Source organism: Psilocybe cubensis, chromosome 10, assembly GCF_017499595.1.
Source record: "Psilocybe cubensis strain MGC-MH-2018 chromosome 10, whole genome shotgun sequence".
NCBI classification, from domain to species: domain Eukaryota; kingdom Fungi; phylum Basidiomycota; class Agaricomycetes; order Agaricales; family Agrocybaceae; genus Psilocybe; species Psilocybe cubensis.
This window is the reverse complement of record NC_063008.1, coordinates 2,093,419-2,116,231: the sequence shown is the minus strand read 5'-3', so window position 1 is coordinate 2,116,231 and position 22,813 is coordinate 2,093,419. Positions and strand designations below refer to the sequence as shown.

General features: G+C 48.9%; 8 protein-coding genes across 8 annotated transcripts; 4 read left to right on the top strand and 4 right to left on the bottom strand.

The window, feature by feature from the left end:
• Window positions 1–253: 253 nt before the first annotated feature.
• JR316_0010921 (uncharacterized protein) lies at window positions 254–2,940 on the bottom strand (the record flags this gene model as incomplete). Its single annotated transcript, XM_047896585.1, has 6 exons — window positions 254–296; window positions 430–940; window positions 1,007–2,438; window positions 2,495–2,689; window positions 2,740–2,823; window positions 2,881–2,940. The coding sequence occupies 6 exons, from the start codon at window positions 2,938–2,940 to the stop codon at window positions 254–256; spliced, it is 2,325 nt and encodes a 774-aa protein (XP_047744630.1).
• A 192-nt stretch (window positions 2,941–3,132) lies between these two features.
• JR316_0010920 (uncharacterized protein) lies at window positions 3,133–5,021 on the top strand (the record flags this gene model as incomplete). Its single annotated transcript, XM_047896584.1, has 3 exons — window positions 3,133–3,780; window positions 3,835–3,911; window positions 3,962–5,021. The coding sequence occupies 3 exons, from the start codon at window positions 3,133–3,135 to the stop codon at window positions 5,019–5,021; spliced, it is 1,785 nt and encodes a 594-aa protein (XP_047744629.1).
• A 550-nt stretch (window positions 5,022–5,571) lies between these two features.
• Window positions 5,572–10,366, top strand: JR316_0010919 (RNA helicase Mov10l1; the record flags this gene model as incomplete). The annotated part of the gene is made up of 14 exons (XM_047896583.1): window positions 5,572–6,012; window positions 6,335–6,382; window positions 6,994–7,486; window positions 7,539–7,873; window positions 7,921–8,000; window positions 8,054–8,250; window positions 8,302–8,531; window positions 8,593–8,740; window positions 8,856–9,022; window positions 9,090–9,530; window positions 9,637–9,749; window positions 9,822–9,938; window positions 10,062–10,118; window positions 10,264–10,366. The coding sequence occupies 14 exons, from the start codon at window positions 5,572–5,574 to the stop codon at window positions 10,364–10,366; spliced, it is 2,970 nt and encodes a 989-aa protein (XP_047744628.1).
• A 256-nt stretch (window positions 10,367–10,622) lies between these two features.
• Window positions 10,623–11,979, bottom strand: JR316_0010918 (N-acetyl-6-hydroxytryptophan oxidase ivoB; the record flags this gene model as incomplete). Its single annotated transcript, XM_047896582.1, is given in 7 exon segments — window positions 10,623–10,858; window positions 10,943–11,334; window positions 11,386–11,424; window positions 11,474–11,559; window positions 11,609–11,765; window positions 11,847–11,958; window positions 11,970–11,979. The coding sequence occupies 7 exon segments, from the start codon at window positions 11,977–11,979 to the stop codon at window positions 10,623–10,625; spliced, it is 1,032 nt and encodes a 343-aa protein (XP_047744627.1).
• Window positions 11,980–12,436: 457 nt separating this feature from the next.
• Window positions 12,437–13,474, bottom strand: JR316_0010917 (Protein ssh4; the record flags this gene model as incomplete). The annotated part of the gene is made up of 3 exons (XM_047896581.1): window positions 12,437–12,885; window positions 12,945–13,311; window positions 13,370–13,474. The coding sequence occupies 3 exons, from the start codon at window positions 13,472–13,474 to the stop codon at window positions 12,437–12,439; spliced, it is 921 nt and encodes a 306-aa protein (XP_047744626.1).
• A 449-nt stretch (window positions 13,475–13,923) lies between these two features.
• Window positions 13,924–16,648, top strand: JR316_0010916 (uncharacterized protein; the record flags this gene model as incomplete). The annotated part of the gene is made up of 7 exons (XM_047896580.1): window positions 13,924–14,042; window positions 14,183–14,472; window positions 14,533–14,586; window positions 14,645–14,881; window positions 14,949–16,377; window positions 16,442–16,469; window positions 16,538–16,648. The coding sequence occupies 7 exons, from the start codon at window positions 13,924–13,926 to the stop codon at window positions 16,646–16,648; spliced, it is 2,268 nt and encodes a 755-aa protein (XP_047744625.1).
• A 532-nt stretch (window positions 16,649–17,180) lies between these two features.
• Window positions 17,181–20,773, bottom strand: JR316_0010915 (Histone-lysine N-methyltransferase, H3 lysine-36 specific; the record flags this gene model as incomplete). The annotated part of the gene is made up of 10 exons (XM_047896579.1): window positions 17,181–17,846; window positions 17,907–18,500; window positions 18,662–18,787; window positions 18,831–18,950; window positions 19,004–19,120; window positions 19,178–19,376; window positions 19,426–19,601; window positions 19,668–19,791; window positions 19,853–19,964; window positions 20,242–20,773. 10 exons carry the CDS (start codon window positions 20,771–20,773, stop codon window positions 17,181–17,183), a joined length of 2,766 nt encoding a protein of 921 aa, XP_047744624.1.
• A 358-nt stretch (window positions 20,774–21,131) lies between these two features.
• Window positions 21,132–22,779, top strand: JR316_0010914 (DNA-directed RNA polymerase I subunit rpa49; the record flags this gene model as incomplete). The annotated part of the gene is made up of 7 exons (XM_047896578.1): window positions 21,132–21,237; window positions 21,308–21,482; window positions 21,542–21,843; window positions 21,900–22,155; window positions 22,208–22,369; window positions 22,430–22,581; window positions 22,646–22,779. 7 exons carry the CDS (start codon window positions 21,132–21,134, stop codon window positions 22,777–22,779), a joined length of 1,287 nt encoding a protein of 428 aa, XP_047744623.1.
• Window positions 22,780–22,813: the final 34 nt, after the last annotated feature.

Below are 22,813 nucleotides of genomic sequence, written 5' to 3'. Positions count from 1 at the left end.
AGATTAGAGCACGTCGGGCAGAATAACATAGAACGGAGGCAACCTTGAAGTACACTGTTGCGCTTGGCAACTTTTTCTTTTCTCGTGATCTGTAGACTCAAGATCTAATCTTATCTTTGGTGCTCGTCTGAGCGGATCAAACCAGAGTACACCCCTAGCTTCCAACTTAACAATCGATTACTCGATGGCTTGATTTCTTGTCATACATCTTCATACATACATCAATTATACCTCATCTCATTATTCTATCACCTCATGGTCTCGTCGAATCATTGGACGGTAAGTCGGATATATACCTACAAAATAAAAACTTAGGCAATAAAATGACAGTAGGTATATATCCGACTTACCGTTTAATTGATGTATCTATCAGGAATCTCCTCAAGTGACTCTGAGGGTGTCCCTGTCGCACTGGAACGTCTGACGTACATATTATCCCACCACCTTTTGGAGAAAAGGTCAGAATTGGCAGTTAAACAGCCAGAGCGTAGCCCTGCTTCGATCTTCCGGTCGCATCGACCATCATCTATAGTGAGCTCCTTGTATTCTTGCACCGTGGCGCAGAAAGTGTGGAAGGAATGACCTTCAGTGGCCTGGCTAAATTGGTAGCAACAGATAGCAGCCAAGTAAAAAAGGAGGCATGGATGGTGTTGGAAATCAGGTTTGGCCCATATTTTCAAAGCTTGAACGTGGTTGGCCATTTTTTCTTCAAGAAACAATACGATTGATGAAAGAAGATCCCGGAAGTCCCTTCGGTTGAGGAGCTCTCTCTCTCTCCCCTTCACCGAGTAATTTGCGTGCATGAGCGCGGCAGAGGACACCCAATGCATCGTCTCAGCCAAGTCATAACGATCAATAAATACGACAGGATCGGTTCGACCAATAGGCTCCAGGTCTTGCAAAGCAGACAAGGCGATAGCTCCCAGATGCCACATAATTTCTGACAAAAGGTGGTGTCTCCTTTGATGAGCTATTTCAAAAAACGACTAGAATGGAGCAAGCTTACCAGAAGCCTCTGCAGAAACCACATCATTAATGCGTAGGTCGTAAAAGTTTTTTTGGACGGTTAAACACCACGGGATTTTTTTGTTCGCACACACGTCAACGTAACTATAATTTTTGGGGAAGTACCCCAGCAGGCGGACATAAAGTTCAAGTCTATGTTGTCGGTATGCGATTACCGGCTGATGATGAGTCGGGAAGGCTCCAACAAAATATATGAGGCTTTGTTGGCGAAGGATGGTGAGGTCGTCTGGCATGTCACTGGCGTCGAAGGAAAGTTCACTTGGCATGTCTAAAAAGTCTAACAAGCTTGTATCCTCAGCAAGGCCCAAAGAATTCGTTAAAAGTCTGTCCAAATATCGTTCTGGCACATTATCCCGATATACATCATTCATCAGCGATATCTCGTCAAAACAGTGATATGCCGAGTGAGCGGTTGATTTCTGGTAGCGCTGTAGAAGTAACCGTGCTACGGCATCGTAAATGGGAAACGTATAGTTGTCTTCAAAGCCAAGGGAGCAGACGTCATTGTTAAATGAGCGTCGCATGTACGCATCACGAATGCAAAGCCAGGCTAAATCAAACTGCGCCCACCGTTGCGCTTTGAAAGCCTTGAGGAGGCATAGTGTAAAGTTGGTACAGGAAGTGATGTCTTTAGCTTCACCAAAATCAACAAAACGAAAACGGCCCGGATATCCCGCCAAGAGGTGTTTGGAGAAAGCTTTAACATTGAGTGAAATTTTCTGTAGATAATTAAGTGCATTTGTTTGATGTAGAAATGTGAAGATCCATTGTATGGCTTGGGATTGGGGTGATTTATATGGACATTGCCTTGGAGGAACAATCGGGTTTGAGGTTTTTTTGGTATCATATGGGAGAGTGAAGGAAAGAAGGATCACTTGAAGACAAGGGATAACTGTGGTGGCAATGAGGAACATCAAGATGAAGGAAATGGCAATCATAACAGGAATAGTCACAGCCCAATATCCAATAGCATGAAGAAAGTCAATGACTCCTCCTAGAAAGAGGACCAGCGCAGACTGTAGCAATAGTGGCAAACCAGTAAAAAATTTATCAACGTGCCAGGCTTTCAATCCATCAGCTCGCATATTGAATAGCGCATATTTTGACCGTGGCGAAAGGTCTGAGTCGTAAGACTGGTGCTCCCTTAGCCACTGTAAAGAGACAATACCAATGACGACTGTGGCCAAGCTGAGGATAAGACTGAGAAACCAGAAGACGTTGACACGAATAGAGGACGGGGTAGGCACAAAAGGGTTTGCGGGCTCCAACTTGACCGCAGTTGCATTGAGAGACCTATCCGTTTGCAATGCTATTTGAGAAAGAAGGGAGACAATGGTGTCGTTAGGGTCCGCTTGGAGGTTCTTGTACGATTCGAGAATGAAAGCGGTAACAACCGCAGAGAACAGTCCAGCCTAAGCAAGACGGGGTCAAATTTTTACCTATCCGACCGCTCAGATATAATACTCACAAAAATGAGCAAGTTCTGTACTTCATCCTTCCAGGCATCACATTGAGCCTTGTCCTTCTTGATCAACGGGTCCAATAACAGAGCCCACGGATCTCCTTCAGGTTTAGGCGGGGCGTATTTGAACGGGTCTTGAATACCCCATAACTTGCTAGGCGGATCTGGATGGTCTGAATCGGACCCAGTGTTTGATTGATTCTGCTTAACATTGAAATCATTTCACGAGTCTCGACAGGGAACTATGTTACCTCGACTTGTGGAGGAGTGTTTTCCTCCTGAGTCGACGAACTTTCCGCACGGGAGTCGGACCTATTAGAGTTTGATTGGTTCTGCTTAACATTGGAATCTTTGAATGATCAGTCTCGACAAAGGAAATGTGTCGTCATTACCTCGACCTGTGGTAGAGACTGGTTCGTAAGACTGTTGTTTCCCTCCTGAATCGACGACATTGAGGATCGAAAGTGAATGAGCCACGAGGCTGCCACAAGCTACGAGGCCTGTTAATGTATGAAGTTGCACCGACCAAACAAGAGCACCGCATCCGTCAAACAGTGATAATTGATATCGATCGACATCAAAGACGCGACGCTAAAAATAGGACGTGTAAAAACACCTCTTGGCCTCGATCGTCCATGACCACGATGTCGTTAAGGACCGCATCGCAGACAGTTACGATTGCGGACGTGTGTGTTGCTGTCGTCTGTATCTCCCTCCCGCTCTCTTTGTACATCTACAAATCCAAATCCAAGTCTACGTCATCCGCTGGCGGACAGACACTCGACGCCAACACCGATGCGTTTCAAGTTGGGACTGGAAGCACTGGCCCCCACGACGTTGGGGTGCAAGGGTATATCCTGCACAACCAGGTAACCCACGCGCGCTTGTTGCCGAAGGAGGCTGCCATCGCGTTCACGTACCCTACGATCTCGCTGCTCGTCTCGCTCAATGCGCTCGAAAAGCGCGCGCTGGATCTGGGGGGTGGGTGGGTGTTTGGGTATGGGGGCGTGTGGGGACGGGTCGTGGGGTTGCGGCCGAAGATGTATTTGAGGCGGGAGAGGGAGGGACAGGTGCAAGGGGCGAGAAAGAGGGGAACGAGGATGCCGACGACGATCAAGAAAAAGTTGTTGGACCACTTGCTGTATACGGGCCATTTGGACGGTGGGGAGAGGATATTACAGGATGCGTGGATGATGACCATGCCGAGCTTTTGTGGGTTTGAAGGGATCAATCCGTTGACGGTGTATTTTTGTTATAACCCACAAGGTAATCTTTGGGCTGTGGTTCTTGAGGTCAGTGATGTTTGTGGTTTTGGGAAGAGCTTGGTCGGCTGATAGTGGGCGTAGATTCATAATACGTTTGGAGAATCGCATGTGCATGTTCTTGAGGTTGGATTTAAGGAGGATGAGAATGTGGCTAGAGGGTATGTTGCTTTTGTTACACTTTTTGCGTTGGTTGAATGGGCGCTTGTAGGTATGACCATCAATGGACATTCCCTAGGGAATTCCACGTATCTCCCTTCAACGATAGATCGGGATTTTACAGGGTTTCTGTAAAGAGACCTACTCATTCGCCCATGGCTACCGACACTACTTCAGACCCTCCCAGACCTTGCGTGCGGGTTCACTTGTACACTGCATCAGAGGACGATCCGTCGAAACCAGGCGTCTTAAAGCTGACAGCGTTGCTTCGACCTTCACACAGCACACCACTTACTACCCCTTCACTGCTATTATCACTCGCCAAAGCGCCTTTGGAACTTTTATTGACTACACCTCGCATTTTATTTATTGCATGGAAATTGCACTACAAAAAGCGACTGGACGTGTTCCTTCGCCCCGAACCGCACCCCGCTACATGGACACCCTATTCAGAGCCTTCAGGCGGAGTCAGATGGCTCGACGAGGGCCTGCTAGAAAAATACGCACGAGGGCGGGTGGAGTCGTTTCTAAGAGCGCGTGTGCGGGATATTGGAGTTGAAGTGACGATCGTGGCCCCGGATCCAAATGTGCCTCCCCTGGAATTCGCGCCGGATCGAGGCGCGGCATCAGATGGTGCTCGGCAAAAGCTCGTGGTCTCCTATCTCTCGCCACGGATGTTTTTATTGCTTTGTCTGTGCCCGTCGGCGGAGCATGCGTTGTTGCTGGGATGTGAAACGGAGAAGGTGTTTCGGGTGTCTTCGAAGGAGGTGTTTGTGAGGGTGTTTGAGCCAGCGCGTGCGAGGTTGGGAGCGGCTGGCTTGCTCCAGCGTCTTCGGTGTTTGGGTATCCCTGTGTCTCTTGGGATTGTGGTGCCGCCTCGTCACTTTATCGAGGAGAATAGTGGGACTTTGGATAGGGTGAAAGACGGGATGATGATTCTCACGAGCCGGTTCCTCGACTGGGTTGAAAAATGGGTGTTTACGCTTGCCCGGGCGCGGATTGTGAAAGGACAGGAGCCTTGGAAGCAGTGGGATCGGGCGGCTATGATCCATCTGAACGGTCATGCAGCGGCGAGGAGCAGTGTTACCTTTGGTAGTGTTCTTTCGCGATGATTGATTAGTACGTGCAAATACGGTGATGAGCGGGGAAGGTTCATGTATCTTTGATTAAATGGATTTTTGTGACACATAGAGATTGATTTGCAAGTGCTCTAATAGTGGAGGCCAGGGTATGAACGAGCGCTAGGCCCCTATTGTGCCCCTTGTGGGAAAGAGAGACTGTATTTGGTAAGAAGTGGGGAAGGGTTTGACTGTTGGCAGGGCTGATCAGCGAAGCAACATTGAAGACGCGTCTGCAAAGGCAAACGCGTGTCAATGTTGTCTTTTGTCCTGCTCTATGAACCCGCAATACCCCTATGGCCCACCAGGCCTCGTCTATCCTCTCCCTGCCCAATTTAGTCCGCTTTTGTCACCTGCAGCTTCTGCTTCAAACAATGCCCACCAACACCACCCACCCCCGCCCCGCCCACACCACTACCACATTCACCCACACCCACACCCACACCCACACCCACACCAACTCCCCCAACCTCACCCCCATCACCACCACCATCACCACCAACAGCACCCGCCCCACGTACCGCCGCTCAATGGGAATGTCTACATGGCCCCATTGACCTACCAGCGCGACCCCAATGGCTGGTTTCTCCCTAGACACCCAAATTCAATGGCCCAGGATCTACCCAACACCCCGCAGCACCCCCCAGGCCTCGCTATACCTCCCCGCCCTGCGCCCAACATGTCCGAGGACCTGCTGTCAGCCACAGCACCTTTGTCAGAGCACAGCCAGATCGACGACTTTTGGAAGGGTCGTCTCGCTCCCCCGCCCGGATACCGCTCAAGGCCGCTTTTGACTCCTCGGAGGGAGCCCCCTTCCACGCAGCTGAAAGATAGTCCTGATAAGACGAGGAAACTGGCGCTACCGCCCGAGCTGCCTCCGCCTGCGTCGCTTCTTGCAAAGTCGCCCAATATGAAACCGCCCACGTCGCCCAGTGTGTCTCCAAAGTCTCTCAAAAATGACATAAAAGCAGACAAAAATCCAGATGTGAGCGTGTGGTTTCTGTATTAATGGACGCTGATAAAGGGCTAATCTTAGTGCTGCTAGAACCCTAAAAAAGACTTTCAGTTTGATTATTATGTCGGTGAACGGTCCCTATTCCACTTCCATGGCTGGCGCTGGTACATATTGTCCACAAAAATATGGACTGGCAATTATGTTTCCTATGTTTTTTTTGACGTATTTTTCCCGGTATATAGCCTTCGGGGTTGCCCAATTGCACTGCTGGTGCTCATACATATTTTCCAGAAAAATAAGGACCAGTCATTATGTTTCCTAATTTTCTTTGACATATTTTTCTGGAATATAGGCTTTGCGGTTGCCCGTCAAGCCCAAAACCTATATCCCAGAAAAATACGTCAAAAACATAGGAAACATAATTGCCAGTCCATGTTTTTTAGCAAATTTGTACCAGCGCCAGCTGTGTTAAGGAAGCCACCTGATACCTATATTCCAAAAAAATACGTGAAAAGAAATTAGGAGGCATAATTACTGGTCCTTATTTTGCTGGAAACACGGCTGGCGCTCATGCATATTTGCCAGAGAAATATGTATGGGTAATTATCACGGCTGGCGCTCATTCATATTTTCCAGAGAAATATGTATGGGTAATTATGTTTCCTGTTGATTTTCGACGCATCTTTGAGGTATATAGACTTCGGGTTTCCCTGATTAGGCAGCCCCAGAGTCTATAAACCTCAAAAATATGTCAAAAACAAACAGGAAACATAATTACCGATACATATTTTTCTGGCAAATACGCATGAGCGCCAGCCGTGTATGTTTCCTGTTGGTTTTCGACGTATTTTTGAGGTTATTCCAGGAAAATATGTCAAAAACAAACAGGAAATATAATCACCGATACATATTTTTCTGGAAAATATGCATGAGCACCAGCCGTCAAAATATGTATGAGCACCAGTGGTGTTAATTCAGTGACATCATGCTAACATTCATGTAAACCTGTAGGCAGAAGTGTTCGTTCCCCAATATCTTCTCAATATCCAAAACCAAATTCATCCGTTAAAGCCTCTTCCTCCTCTCCCTGTATTTCCATCCCTCAAATATCTACAATCATTTTTAATTCCTCGATTAATTGACGAATCTCTACGCACCGACCGACTCGCGCTACTCCACGCGCCACCGATACCCACAGATGCAAAACCATCCCCATTGACCCCGACGAGCTACCATGCGCACTGGGTAGAGATTCTGCGCTGGGAGCTCGACGCCATTGCGCGCAAGAAGGAGAGCATTGTGCTGTGGCAGCTCAACCCGAAAGTAGAGATTTGGAAAGATGCCGAATTTGTGCTTTCTGTCCCCGGGATACGGGAGAATCATCCGTACTTGGAGATTGGGGACCTCGTGCATCTGCGCGAGGTGCTGGAGGCGGAGAAGCGGGGCAGTAATAGGGCGCTGGAGGGACGCGTTGTCGCGTTGCGCAAGAGGGAGGGTCTTGTTCGTGAGTCTTGTGTGGTGCTTTTGTAACTGCAAAATGAATTCTGCTGCTTTAGATATATCAAGTGTGCCGCTGAAAGAGCACGCGCAGGCGTTTGTGACGCTTACGGAGGACAATATCAAGACGGAGAACGGGTATGCGGTGTTTGGCCCGGACGACCACTTTCCGTTCTATTTTAATGTATCATTTATGACCAACTCGCGCCCGCTGTGTGCGATGGAGGCAGCGGTGTCGGCTGTAGCGAAGATTCTCGACGCGGACTCGGGACTCGCGCGGCAGTGGTTGTTCCCTGAGCCCGAGGACCTCCTCCACGCGCCCTTGCCGCCGCCGTGCCAGGACGAAATTGCAGAGTCGCAGTGGCTAGACCACGGGCTTAATGAGGAGCAAAAAGTATGATATTATGTCGCTGTAAATTGTCTGCTACTGACGTTGTGTAGATGGCTGTTTGCGCTGTAGCGCTGAACCAGTCTCCGATTCCGCATCTTATCAGCGGCCCCCCTGGGACAGGCAAGACGAGGTACGGGATCGCGTTGTATTTTACTTCACAAGTGCACTTCTATTGTTACTTAGAACCGTGGTGGAGACGGTACTGCAGATATTCCACCGGCAGCCCGAGGCGTGCGTGCTGCTGTGCGCCCCGTCAAACCCTGCTACGGACACGCTTGCGCTGAGGCTGCATAAACACTTGAAGCAGGACGAGATGCTGCGTCTGAATGATCCTAACAGGACGTTTGCGGAGGTGCCGGATGTTATTAAGCCTTACTGTTGTAAGTTCTCGTTTCGTCTTGTGTCTCTGATCAAATTGACTCTTTGTGTAGATGTGGAAAACGACAAGTTCTCCCTCCCACCATGGAAAACCCTCATGCGGTACAGAGTCGTCGTGTGCTCCTGTCTCGACGCGGGCATCCTCGCTGGCGCGCAGTGCACGAATGTGAAGCTGATGGAGATGGAGGAGGAGGTCACGGCGTCGTTACATCCTTTCCGGACGGCAAAGGGGAAGGGGAGATATGTGGTTCAGCCTCATTGGACGCATTTGATTATTGATGAGGTTCGTTGTCAGTCGTTTTTTTGTCGTTGGTTTTTTTATCATTGTGTTTGGTGTGGTGTAGGCTGCTCAAGGATCGGAGCCTGAGCTGCTTATCCCTATTTCGGTTGTGCTTCCTCGACCTTGGGATGCAGGGGCGGGGGCAGGGGCGGGGTATACTGGTGAACAGGTATTTATCCCGCAACTCGCACTCTGTGGAGATATCAACCAACGTACGCTATACCTTCCTTCTCCCCTAAAATTACAACTTTTTTTGACGATACTATACCTATACGCATCATGCGCGCGTGCGTTCGTGTTCATGTTCGTATTGTTTTTTATCTGTAGTCGGGCCTATCGTCGCGTCGGAGGAAGCGAGAGCGGCCGAGTTTGAGGTATCCTTGCTGGAGCGGCTTTTTGAACGGCCGTTGTATGCACAGTATGAGAGGAATGCGTGCGCGTTCAATGACCATGGAGTGAAGAGGCGGGTGCCGCCGTATACAACTCTTGTCAAGGTACGTACATCTCTAATTAAACTACTACACCTCGCCCTCTGTCCTCGCAGCTCACCTGCCCTCGCAGAATTACCGCAGCCACCCGGTCATCCTCATGCCGCCCTCTGCGATATTCTACAACGACAGTCTCCAGCCGTTCGCGAGCATCGGCACGCTCGCATGGGCGCGCCTGCGCACCCCGCGGCTCCCTCTCAAAGTGATCGGCACGGACGCGGCGGAGCTGAGCACGGATGAGAAGGCGTCGTGGTATAACCCCGGACAGATCAGGATTGTGGTGGATGTGGTGTTGGAGCTGCTTGGGCTTGGTGAGCAGAGTTCGAGTTTGGGAAAGAGTAATGGTGAGGTGAAGGTGAAGGTGAAGGGCGGAGGGAAGAGCGTGGGGAAGAGCATTCCGCCGTTGCGCGCGCATGAGATTGGGGTTATGGCCCCCTGGCGCAATCAGGTGTGGGCGCTGCGTAGGGAGCTGAGGAATAAAGGGTTGAGTGCGGTCGATGTTGGTACTGTTGAGGTAAGTGCTTGTTTTTTTTTTCTGAGGTTGTCTCTGTGTGGGGTTGTATGGTTGGTTGTGTGCTTAATCACCTCCTTGGGCGCTTATATTTTGGGGATATATATAGGATTATCAAGGACGAGAGAATAGGGTTATTATTATCTCCTGTGTCAGATCGAGCGCTAGATTTTTGGAGGATGATCATAGGAAGGGTATGGGTCTCATATTCGAGCGCAAACGGTATGTTATAGGCGCGTTTTCTTCCGTTGTGCAACTAGCATACTAGCATAATTTTTTTTCTCTCGGGTGCAGTATGAACGTGGCGATTACGAGGGCGAAGGACCTGCTTGTCGTCATCGGGAACGGCTCACTGCTTCAGCGCGATCCGTACTGGAAGAGTTTCCTGCAGTTTGCTCTCAGGCACGGGTTGTGAGTTGTCAACTTTATCATTTTTATTTCTCTTTTTTTCTGTGTGGGGAACGGACCGGCTGCATTGTTGAATCGACTGACTGAAATCAATCATGTCCGGAACTCAAACGCTTTTGTGTATAGATACGAGGGACCTGAATTATCACTGGAGATGGACGGTAACTATATTTCTCGTTTAGAGTGAGTTTCCAATCTTGCACTTTTTTTAATTTGTGGCATTTTTTGCTGACGTGTTTACATCTTTGTATTGTGTCTGTGTCTTGTCTATGCTGACGGGCAAACTTTAATTTAATTTGTCCAACTCTGGGTACATACTTACTTATAGGTCAAAGTTGCTGCATTCGGCGATGGACGCGTCTGAGATGGACCCTGAGGAGCAGGGGCTGTTGTTGGCTGGTGGCGTGGCCAGGGAGATTCTCAGGGAGTGACAAGGATTGTGATCTCGATGGGGAGGGGGAGTTCGTGGGTGATGTGGTCGTGAGGGGATGTGAGATGGTTGGTTGGGATGGTTGGATGGGCGGTGTGAGCGGAGTTTTGAGGCAGGCAGATATCAGTTACTATTTCTTTACACTTTTTTTCCAGTTATGGTGTAACGATGTAAATTGTTCAATGATATGCCACTTGATTCTGCTATTATTAACGTTTCTTCGAGCTCGAGTGCAACGTGCAAGGGGAGTATCAATATCAAACGTAGGTGTAACAATTGTGCTCGCTGTGTATGTTCATTGTCTGCCATATGGAAATGGTTGGGCCGATTGAACTGCTCATCTCGAGTGGAAAGTCGAGGGAGACGTTGGTGAACGGGGGTGCACCGAACGAGGTGTGTCCTCCGATTTGATAGAGACGATTCGAGGGGTCATGTTGTTGCCAATTCCACCAAATACGGTCTAAATTTGCATGGTGGAGGTAGAACAACGGGTCTGGGCAAGCAATAAAACAAGGTGTGTCATTGAAGACCAACAAGTTAGCGCCCGTTGGACAGGTAGGATTGTTCAATCGCATACCTGACCCACTGGAATACTGGTTGCTCATCTCCCCGCCGACAGAAAGGTGCCCGCCATCATGCACCCTGTGGTCCGTCGTCTCTGGCATACCCTCAAGCTCATACCTGAACACCTCAAACGTAGGGCTCGCCATAAGCCTCCCGATCGCGGGGGAGTCAAGGTACACCGCGTACGCGTCGTCAATCTGGCGTACGACGCAGTGCGTCGTGTGCAGCTTACCTGGCCCGAGGCGTACAGTGTAGTTGGCGAAAGGCCCGTCGGCGATGCAGCCCCGCCATTTGTCGGGGAAGACGAGCTGGTCGGGTGGGATGCAGGGCGGGAGAGTGTATGTACCTGGCACACCGTCCCCGCCGAAGCCGGTGTATGGGTCGAAGACGGGTGAGCCTCGGATTCTGGATAGGTTGTTAGTTTTCTATGCAGCGCAGCGGTAGTGGGGTACCTACGAGGTGCTGGAGTCTGAGTCTATAGTCCAGTCCCAATATCTAGACACTTGTTAGAGGGTAAATGTGTAGAAGAGATGAGCAAACGAACGGGTTGCGTCCTTGATATCCGCATTCGTCTCGAAGGGCTTTTTCGTATAGCTGAAGCCAATATCTATGCCATGGTAGAAATTGACCCTAGATTCACAATAAAAATGAAGAATTTAGATGAAAAAAGAATACACACGACGTGATGTATAAAGTCTCCTTGCTGGAGATGGTACGCCTGGAACTCGTCAAAGCGCGTCACAGCTTCTGGGAAGACAGGGGCTATCGCCGGCTTGGTCTGTAAGCAGCGCACGGCGCCAATGTACTCTGCTTTCTGGCCATCGCTCAGAGTTCGCCTGTCGAGGTTAAAGTGAAATTGAAAGAGAACTCAGTAAGGACGGGGCACGGGTAGCGACAAAGAGGATGAGGCATATTACCACTCATGGCGCGTGCACAGTTTCTGACAGGGGCGCTGGCCGTATTGTCGTATGAGGGCGTTGAATGCGGTGTAGCAGATGCTGCTAGCGCCAAGGCGATGCAGAAAGGAGGCTATGAAAAACCACAGGCCATTGGTAATCTGGGAAATGTAGTACGAGAGCCAGTGTCACCATCGCGTTTGCTCAGTGTGGCGTCGTGAATCGATAGGGGCGAGTCATTTCGATCTCTGTTAAACATTATATCCTGAACATCTAGTGCAGGGCGACAAAAAAGAAAGGTTCAAGATCAGAGTCATCCATGATTTAGATTGTGAGTGGTTTCGGGACGAGCTGGAAACTGGAGTGGGAAAGACTGCAATGGTTTGGATCAGTTTCAGGGGTTCCCACACGGTTGGAGCCGATTTCAGGATGACATAACCGACGAGCGCTAATCTTTTTCGATTCTTGAAGGTATAAACCAAAGATAAATAGTGGGTAAAAGTAAAAAGTATAAATTTTAAGTATACATGTAGTGTTCCAACATAGAGGGAAAATGGAAAAGTGTAGACAACATGGTATGAGGCGTAACAGCGAGATATCTAGGCTACTGCCTAAAGCCCTCCGGATTGCTGATAGGAAGGAAGTTCATCATCAGCACTCGACGGCCCACCAGTTAGCCTCCCCACATGTCCCTCTACCCTCCACGCCCATTCGTTTCCTTCTTTCCACCGAAAAAGTTCCGCACCAAAGTTTACCTGAAATTCGCATCTCCCTTCCACACCAATAGCTGCAAATACATCTTGCTTATGCCGAGGAAGGTAAATTCCTGTGAATGCATCGGGAAGACGCATTCCGTTGTAGGTGAAGAACATGGTTCCTGTTTGGAATATGTATCCGCAACCCACGGTGTCGCCAGGACGGATCTGAGTGATAGAGTCGGTGTAGTCGCGCCCACCGTCGGCGTCCTCGAAGAATTTGCAAAAATCATCAAGGTGAAAGCCGGCACTCATTCTGTTCCAACCAGGTAGGCGCCATTCTGGGTAGGGTTTACAAGCAGTACCTAGAGGCAAATTTGGGCATTTAGTCGGGGAAGTAAATGGATAGACGAGCGACGCTCACCGATAGCGATAATCCCATCCATCTTGTTAATGCATATCTCATAATAAACCCCAGTCTTACCTTGGATGCCATAAAGCCCTGCTATGATTGGTAAATTGCTGAAGAGCGATACATCTTGACATTTTCTGTCTGTTTCGACGGTCACGGTCTTTGAGGCATTCTTCGAGTCACTGATATTCACGATGCGGCCTACGAAACGAGATGAAGTAGGTGTATCGATTCCCCATGCAGCACATCCGACCTCGTTTATCCTGTCTACTGCACCTGATGGAACCAGCCTGGGCGGATCCAGGGGTATTTGTTCGCAGAAAGATTCAGCGTCGTCATATTCCCTTCCCGGAGCTTCGTGGACCTTCCCGCGGTAGTGCTATAGCTCGAAAGTCAGATTATCTGTGAAAAAATAGCAGACGAGGATGAGAACGTACTGTCTCCCCTGGAGCCGGGGCCCATTCGGGGGGCGCATCAGAGAGTTTTGCCTGCGAACGCGAATCCGACAATTTGTTGTGTAGGGACTTGAAGAAACGAGACATGATATTTCGAGGATAGATTTGAAAGATATAATGGCTTTATATAATCTAAAAAATGGCACGGAAAGAGTGAGTCAGAGATAGCATTCTTACACACAATGGCGGTGGGGCTTGAGGGCACCGACTCCGTTTGTATTATCCATTAGGCCAACCCGGCTCACGGTTAAGGTTAGGTTTTTTAAATTAGCAATGCAAGGGAACACCACGCTCATGTGACTTGAACGGTGAACGGTGCCTGAGCTCAACGTCTAGCTCAGCGCTCAAGTTGGCTCGCTAACCCCGACTCTCTACTCTCCTTCTCTCCACAAGCGATACCCACCCACACCCCACAACCACGCTTCAACTTGGTCCATCAGTACCAGCACCACCCAAAGTTCAACCGTTGAACCTTTGGACCTCCGTTAAACATTGAAACCTTGAACGTAACTTGCAACAACAGAGCACCGACACAAATGAACGGCCAGGGGCCCCCCAAAACCGCCGTCATCCTCGCAACTCCCATCACGAATGTCGAGGCAAGCCGCGCGCAGCGGCTGCAGCGCCAACAGTCGCGGTTCCGTGATCGAGGCGGGTGAGCGGTCTCCTCTCCTTCCCTCTCCATCTCCCTCTCGCCGTCCCTCTATATAGTTATACACAAAAAACGCGAATCTCCCCAAAATCTGAAATCTAACTTCTAACATCTATACCCTCTCTTCCTCCGTTCGCATACAGGATCTTTGTTCCGAGCAGCAGAAACATTCTAGCAGACATCCTGCTAGGCAAAGCCTCGCCACTGAAGAAGCCGCAACGGCGAAGCGTATCCGCATCGCCTTTGTGTAACATTCGACGGAAGAGTGGTGCAGGGAAAGAGGCGTCTCAAGATGTTGAGCTTACGGCACTCAACGCGTCGCTGAGGAGGAGTCCGGAGAAGCGGCCGAGGAAGTCTGTTTCTGTGTCGGTACATGGAGCGGGGGCTAAGGGTGATGGCAATGGCAGCACAGCTACAAGTGCAGCTGCAGCTGGTGTGTTCACTTTACCTCCATCCTCAAAAATGTAGGCCTTATCTGACCGATCGTATAAAGGAAAAGGCGTCAAAGGCACCACAGCACCCCGCAAATCCCTCGGTGCAAAACCAGGTACGACGTCAACGCTGATACCCGTATGGTTCATGTATCTCATCCGCACAACGAGCAGTAGCTACTAAACCTGTTCCATCTACTGAGGCTTCAAAGTCAACCTCCAGTCAAGTTCCTACAAAGGCCACAGCTTCCAAAAAAGCTTCAGGTTCAAGCTCAACGAGAAAATCAGAGCAGCAGAAGCTCGCGGACGAGGATAATTATCACGTCACCACCTCGAACGCAAAATCAAAGGCAAAGTTGAAAGCCAAAGCAGCTGCAGCTTCTTCAGGTGCAGCCGAACAAGCGAGCGCAGGTAAGCTCCAAGTTCCGCCATAAAATTTGCTGCGTTTGTTACTTACCCGCGATTATCGATATTTAAGCTACGAAAAAGCCAGCCAAGAATGCAACTAAACAACCCCCAACCGCGATGCGTGGTGATACCACCACCACCACCGTTGCATCCACCACCGGGCCCTCGACATCTAACTCGTCCAAATCTAACATCAGCAACACTATCCCATCCCAGATCATCCCATCTAAATCTACACAATCTATAGCATATAAACCTACAGCACCACCCCCACCCCCACCGTCACGATCGACAACAACGACTACACCTTCAATTTCAACAGCAGCAGCAACGACGTCAGCTGCACCACCAGGCCCACGCCCACGAAAATCATCCGACCTGTATTCTGGTGGTTCAGAAGATGAGTATGTACCACCCGTATCCAAAGCCCGGAAAAACACTGCAAAAGCAAAGGCGAAGACGAAAGCAAAAGCAAAGCCTCCTCCTGCGGCTAAACCGAAAGCATCCACTTCAACTTCAGCTTCAACATCAGTTTCCTCCTCTAAGAGCGCGACGTCCACTAAAGCTAAACCTAAATCCAAGGCCAAGGCTGCACCTCCGCCTCCTACCAAACATGTATCGACGCGACCTATAAATGCGCAGTTACCCGATATCCCAGAGGAGGACGAAGGAGAAGAAGCTGAGCCGGCAGTTCCACCTACCAAAGCCCGCACAGCTGTACCTGCCAATACCACAACAACATCCAAGGTCGTCAGTGACAAAGGCAAGAAGCGCGTTCAGCAAAACGACAACGAGGGCGAATCGGAAGAGGAGGGGGAAGGTAGCCCTGAACCGCCGAAAAAGCGCGTTAAAAAGTCGGATAGCCAGAAAGACGCCGATAAAGCTTCGAAAGGCAAGGGAGCTGCGTCTTCTGCTATTGCAGTTACGGAAGCGGATAAGAAGATGAAGAAACACGCGTCTTTCGAATTCTCTGTGGGAGAGAAAACGAAGGGTAAGGAAAAGGAGAAGGAGAAGGAAAGGAAGAAAGTCCCGGAACCGTCTTCAAAGTCAGCAATAACCACAACAAAAGGCAAAAGCAAGGCACCTTCAACCAAGTCGACAAAGGCCAGCACCAGAAACGAAACGGACGCCGACAGCTTTGAATCGGAGGAGGAGTTGACAGGGCCCGTGTCACCTGTTAAGAAGGGGTTCACGATGTCCAATTCCAAAGGTTCCACATGGCCAGACGAGGCGCCTCTCAAGCAGGCCAAGTCGAAAGTGAAAGAGAAAGGGAATGAGCAGAAGAAGCCTGCGGGGTCAAAGAAACGTCCGCGAACCGAGGGTCCCAACGACGATGGGGCAGATGCAAATGAATCGGCGGAGAGGAAGGCTAAGCGCACGAAGGTTTTATCTGAGGTCAAAGAAGGCAAGGGTAAAGGCTCTACCACTAAGAAACCGGCTGCCAATACCAAATCCAAATCCAAACCGAAGTCTTCAAACAAGACGGCAAAATCCAAAGCGTACGCTGACCTTTCCATTTCTATCATCATGTTACCCGCTCATGTAGTTTCTTTTTCGAATTAGTAACCCTGCTGCACCACCTCAACCAATGGTAAGCTCTCCAATGCTACACTGCGTGAACCATGAATACTCAATATTTTACCTTGGATGTTAAATTAGGCGCCGGTTCGACGCGGACCACCCAAGAGCGTTCTTCAACGAATCCAAAACTTGAATTCTCAACCAGTCGAAGTGGACAACGAACCTGATCCTATCGATTTTCTATCATAATGTTTCTTTCTTTCTCTCATAAAAAGCCTACTTATCTATTCTATGTAATCTTGTCCATTTTTTCATTATCGTATCATCAACATTGTTTTTTTGTATAGCTTTTTTTTGATGTTTTCGACAGTCAAATTCTCCACTTCATCCATCACTTCATCCATCCATCCACTGCATTTATCGCATTCACATATTCACACATACCAATAAACCACATTCGGACATCTACTTACTCAAAACAACTTCAACGTATTATTGTACATATACAACACGACATATAATTGTTGTTCTATTAACACAATTTTGTATTCTTCCCATGTGAGCTCGATAAATATTTTAAAATATTTGATCACTCGAAAAAAGAGGCAAGGGGGTATTTTCACAGCAGGGATAGCGCACTGCAGGACAGAGGACGTAGCAATGAGGCGGCAAATGGACAACTTGGTTGGGATCCACGAAAGTGATTAAATTAACGAATATAAAATAAAGAAAACAACCAAACAAAAACAGTCAATCAAGGAATCATGGGATCATGGAAACCCTAACTTCTGCTGGTGGTAGTAGGCGGGGGAAGGTGTCGACGTGGGTCCATCGTGATCGAGCCAGGGTACCGCGCGTCCGCCATCGATACATCCTCGTCCAGCGCCCAACTTGAAGCTGACCGCCCTGGCGGGGACACAGCCTTACGCCGAGAAGATATCCGAGCAGAAAGCGACTCGTCCCGCTCACCCTCCTCGTCCAGATAACTTGGCCGCCCCGGCGGTGTCATAGGACCGCGCCGACCTGCTAAAGGGTGATGAGAGTCATCGTCGTCTTCCTCGTCAGCCCATGTTGGCGGTGGCCCTGGCGGTGTCATTGGCCCAGAATGTTCCCGCGAACGTGCCCCCTCCGCCACTTCCATATCCTCATCGTCTTCGCTGTCAATGTCCATTTCCATCGCTTCCTCGACTGATACTGGTACTGCGAAACTGTGTCGGTCGCCGTCGTGTGAGTTCGGTGTGTGCGTTGAGGTAGATGGCGTGTCGTGTGCTGTCGACGTCGACGACGAGTGCGGTTTGTTTTGTTTCTCGAGTTTTCGGATGATCTTGTGAATATACTCCTTTGCGAACTTTTTGATCTTCACCACTTTTTCGTCTGACAAAGCATCCAGTTTGTTTTCTTTGTAGCTCGACGACTTTTTCTCTTTCTCACTGATGATTTGTGTTAACTAGAAAGAGGTTGCGTCAATCTCTAAAACAGACAAGAAAAGAAAAAGAAGCGGACGCACATCTTTCGCGTGTTTCTTGAAGGAATCGCGGTCGAACGACTTGGAATGTTTCGACATGCACTTGACCACAACAGCTCCCACCAGTTTCATCAACCGCTTCTCCTTCATGGCCTCTTTATCCTCCGCTGTCATTGACACCTTCCTTTCCGCCCTCTCCTTCCTCCGCGCCGCCTTCTCAGCTGCAGCCTCGGCCTTCGCCTTCTCCTCGGCAGCAGCAGCAACCAGCGCAGCTTCAGCCGCCGCTTTCTCCTCAGCAGCAGACGCAATAATCGCCTTAATCGAATCGTTCTTCGCCTTCAGCTCCAGAATGTACTGCTTGTTCCTCTCTATCTGGCGTTGCTTTATGGCTTCCTCCAAAGCCAGGTCCTCAGCTGTTGGTAGCCGCGGTTTCTTTTCTGGTGGTGCTAACCGCCAATCGGGCGCATCGAACCGCTTACGCACAGGAGCGGGTTTGGGCTCCACGACAGGTTCAAGAAGTTTTTTGTAAATCACATAATCTGTCTTCTTTTTCTCCTTCTTCTCAACATTACTGGGTGAGAGGTCAGGAGCGGGAGTGCGTTTCGCTGGTATAAGGAGGTCATAGCGGATGGAAGGCTGCTAACATGTCAATATTCTAGCCACCAAAATGACATTCAGAACTCACATATATTCTGGTTTTAGGTATCCTTTGGTATACGGGCAAAGTCTCCCAATGTGCTAACAACTATTTAAAGCATGTCAGCCTTGTGCCTCTACAAAACGCGCCATGGACATACAGCTTGAGCCAATGTTTTCACAACTTCGTTTTCCAAAGCGGCGCAAGCCTCGACGGGGACATGCACTTTAGAATCCTGGACCTTGTTTCGATTGACCAAAGGCCATGTCTTCATACACTCCAATGCCTAGTAAAAGCATTATAAGAAAAATTGGCAATTGACTACTAACTGGTGAGCATACCAGCGTGATCAATTCCATATCTTCCGAGTGGTCTTCCAGGACGTTTGTCATGAGACTATACCCACGTAATCGCATTATCTGACGAAGAGCTGCTTGATCTTCTGTCATCTATGTGGTTGTAAGTTGCTTGTAAGTAATTCATGGAGAACAAATTTCAGAACTGAGAAACATGCCTTGATCCTCGACAAGAGCTTTGAAAGCACCTTGCGACTGGTTGTCTGACGAATGGCCTGGACAACTTTGGGAACTTCCTTCTCGGTGACAGGTTTCAGCGTTGGCTATGGCAGAAAAATCGATTCAAATATGACAACAAGTGCAAAAAGGATGCAACCAACCATGAAGTCAGGATCATCGATTTTCTTGCCCTTCTTCTTCTTGGTTCCCTTCAGCTCTATGAGATCCTGTTCATCCGTAATTCCAAGAGCATCAAGGTAGAGATCATCCATTGTAACAATATCGCTATCGGTTTGCGTCTTCCCACCAATATAGCCAACGCACATGGGCTCGCCGCAGAAACATTCCTGTGCTTGATGGCTGCAAAGACGTAAGGAAGAGCAACCCTTGATAAGGCAAAAAAACGAACCCATAACGATCGACATTGTAATTGAATGTCAGCTCTTCGTGACGCTCGATGTCGCGCTTCGCAAAGATCCCCATTCGCACATGTTCCCCCACCGTCCATTTAGCTACATAGCAATTCGGGTTGCAGCTGTGGTTGGCAAACCGCCCGATGCCACCGCTCTTGGTTGCATCGATGAACTATCGAGAGATATTAACAGGAATTTTTAGGTACATTCATAAATCAACAGTATGCAGTGGACATACCTCATCCTTCTGTAGCATCATAAAATAGAAGTGCCGAATTCCTTCCTCTGCATATTCACGCATGCGCTTCTTGAAAGATACCGGATTCACCACGTCTCCAACATACTCGTAGATAAAAGTATCCCTATCAACCGAGGGCAACGCGGTGTGAGGCATGGAGTGACTCAGAGTTGTAGGAAACTCACTTGGGCAGCTTTTCCTCTGCTCGCAATCCATAACCCTTTTTCTCAGTCAGTACGATTTCAATGTTGGCGTATTCTTTGCGTTGGAACCTGAGGTGGAGTGGCACGGGCACATCTAGTCAACATCACCTCAGACACTAAGCTAGAGTAGATTATCTCACCTCTGGTTCTGACAGTACGACCGACACCGACAGTCTTCTTCCAGACATTCAACCTGAGTCAGCCTGTTTATGCAGTCGGAATATGCCCCACAGGCATCGTCCACGTCGTCGACGCCTATGAGATACGTAAGACACTGCCTGCCCACAATCCAAACCACCGAAACGAGTCCATGTACACAATAGTATCTACATATGAAAGGTAGAGAAGCACGAAGGAACATAAGGACGAACCGTGCTCATATGTACAATCGCAAATCATGCTCTCAAGGGCCTCTCTAGAGCGCCCCAGCGTCTTGTATTGATAATTGTTGTCAAAAATCTCATTGAACGTTCTCACAGCCTCCTCTCGGGCAATAGGAAGGTCACCAATGAGCTGGATGGGTGCAGCAGGAGCCTTTTTTCCAGACTTGGGTGGTGCTGTGAGCGGTGGAGATACCGACTTTGGGGATGCGGCATCGGTTGTTGAGGGCAGAGGGCTGGGTGAGCGGGACGCCTTGAAATTTTGAGGTGTGGGGTCGGCGACAAGCGTAGGTGACTGTGAAGGCGAGGCGACGTCGTGAGTTAGGTCGTGCTCGGACTTGACGTTGACCTCCATGGTTGTGGGAGCCGAAATGGCAGGAGAGGACAAAGGAGTCGCAGCTAAGGACTCGTTTTTGGTGCGGAGTGACCCCGACAGGTCATGGCCGTTTAGATGGCTCAAGCTGGGCTTAGATGTCGGGCTCTGGCTCCCTTCTCGCTTCAGCATTGGGTATAGGTCTGTCATCGTATGAATATAGGATGACTGGTGTACTGCCTGATTTATGTCCTGCCGGAGTGGTCTGCTGGGGTAGATTTACCAGTAATGAGCAGGAAAGTCGGAACTTCCAATGCAAAAAGACAGCCAGTAGCCAGTGGGAGTATCTATGATAAGTTAGCACTCACCTACTCTGTGGATTATACAGGTAGGGAGGATGATGGATTTCCGTCCTAGTAGAACAACTCAGGCATGTAGTGGAACAATGTTACAAATAAAGCCGCGATGAAAATTAAGCCAAACCCGGTTGTCTTTTAACTTTCATGTCTCGCCAAATAGCCTCAACAACTCATACCTAAAATTCGCTCTTGACTAATTCCAGTTCACCATGTCCGTCGCAAAAGCTATCTCGAAGAAAAGGAAACGCGACTCAAATCCCGAAGCGCATTTCGAATTATCAAAGCCGGCACCTGCAAAGGTTGGGCCGATTCTTGGTACGCAAAGCATTATTTTTCAACCCTCTGATTTTTGAGCGATTTATTAAATCGTTTTCCTCCCTCTTAGTTAGCTATCCCGCTCTTCAAGCTCCTCCGGCTACCCCATTCCAATGTTATTCGCGGAAGAAGTCAAAACGGGGCGGAGAGGATGAGGAAGAGTTTATAGTTGCAGGAGAGACAGATACCGTCGAGTTTGCTACCAATGAAGACGAATCGCGCAGGGCCTCTGAATCAGGGTGCCGGTATGTTGTCAAACCCTTCCGAAAATCTATACACCTAATGACGTGGTTGGTTTGATTAGATATCTGCTTGCAGTGCACAATACAAAAACAGGGACGGTCTCCATCCTTCCTACCCCCAAAACACCACACATCTTATCTCACACCGTCAAGGCTTTGAAATCCATCGAACCTTCCGCAGCTCCATCCAAGACTGCGTACCTTGAGGCCAAGACTACCCTTGGAGAAACCTTTGGAACTAAAAAGCAAAAGGCCGCTATTAGGGCCAATGAACGCAACCGTATCGATGTTAGCGCGATGGAAGGTGTCATGGGATATGTGATGGATAGTATCGAAAAGGGAGCTGAAGGATTGATGACCGCAGGTTTGCTCCTTCTATAATCCAGAAAAAAGTAACATTATTGACTATCTAAATTATAGAGGAATCGAAAGAATTTGCTGACAAGAACAGGCTGATTCCTCCATTCTCGATGACAGCTGCAGATCCCTCCGATATCTATGCTCTTCATGACATTATCCCAGAGGCTGAGTGGAAGGCCCTTTCGATTACCTCTTTGGAGGCCGCAGGGAACTATCCAGAGAGACTCGCAATGCTTCCATACAGGAGATCGCAATGGGTTAATCATCATCTCAGAGTTTTGACTGAGTCCACAGGCAAAGCCCAGAAAAAGAAGCTGTATGAACTGTCTTTTTAGCTTTGGACTAAATACTAATGGGTTATATCACAGCAAAATTCTTTTGTATATATCCGCAATGCTGGCCTTCCGACAAACTACATTCCAAAAGACAATCGACAAAGAGAAGCTCTATGAACGCCTCAGTGCTGTGCCGGGGATTGTTGTTGACGGTCTTCTATCCCGCTTCACCGAACAGGCTAGAGGTTCTACAAGGTGATACCGTTTGATTTTCTTACCGATGAATTGGAAACATTAAACTCCAGATCCTTCCAGCTATCACTCAACTAGTGCCACAAAAACAACCTTGTTGACATATACTTTCGCCCTTTGCCTCAAAGTAGACGATTTCGCCAGCAACACGACAGTCATCGCCCACGACTTAAGCATGACTGTGACGGAGGTCAATCAACTCTTCAAATCTCTCGGTCAGTTTTACTTCCGAAAATTAGCTCTATGCTTGATTTTCTCATCTTTGGTTCATACATTCAGGATGCAAGATTGTGAAATTGGGAGATAGAGAACGCGCGAAACTCGGCCTGTCTGACAGCTCTGCAGACGAAAAAAGAGCAGTTCTCACTGCTCCCGTAGAGTTCCCCAAACCTAGGCTAAGGAAGAAGACATAATGACGATGACACAGCGGAGGCCATATCCTTCTTT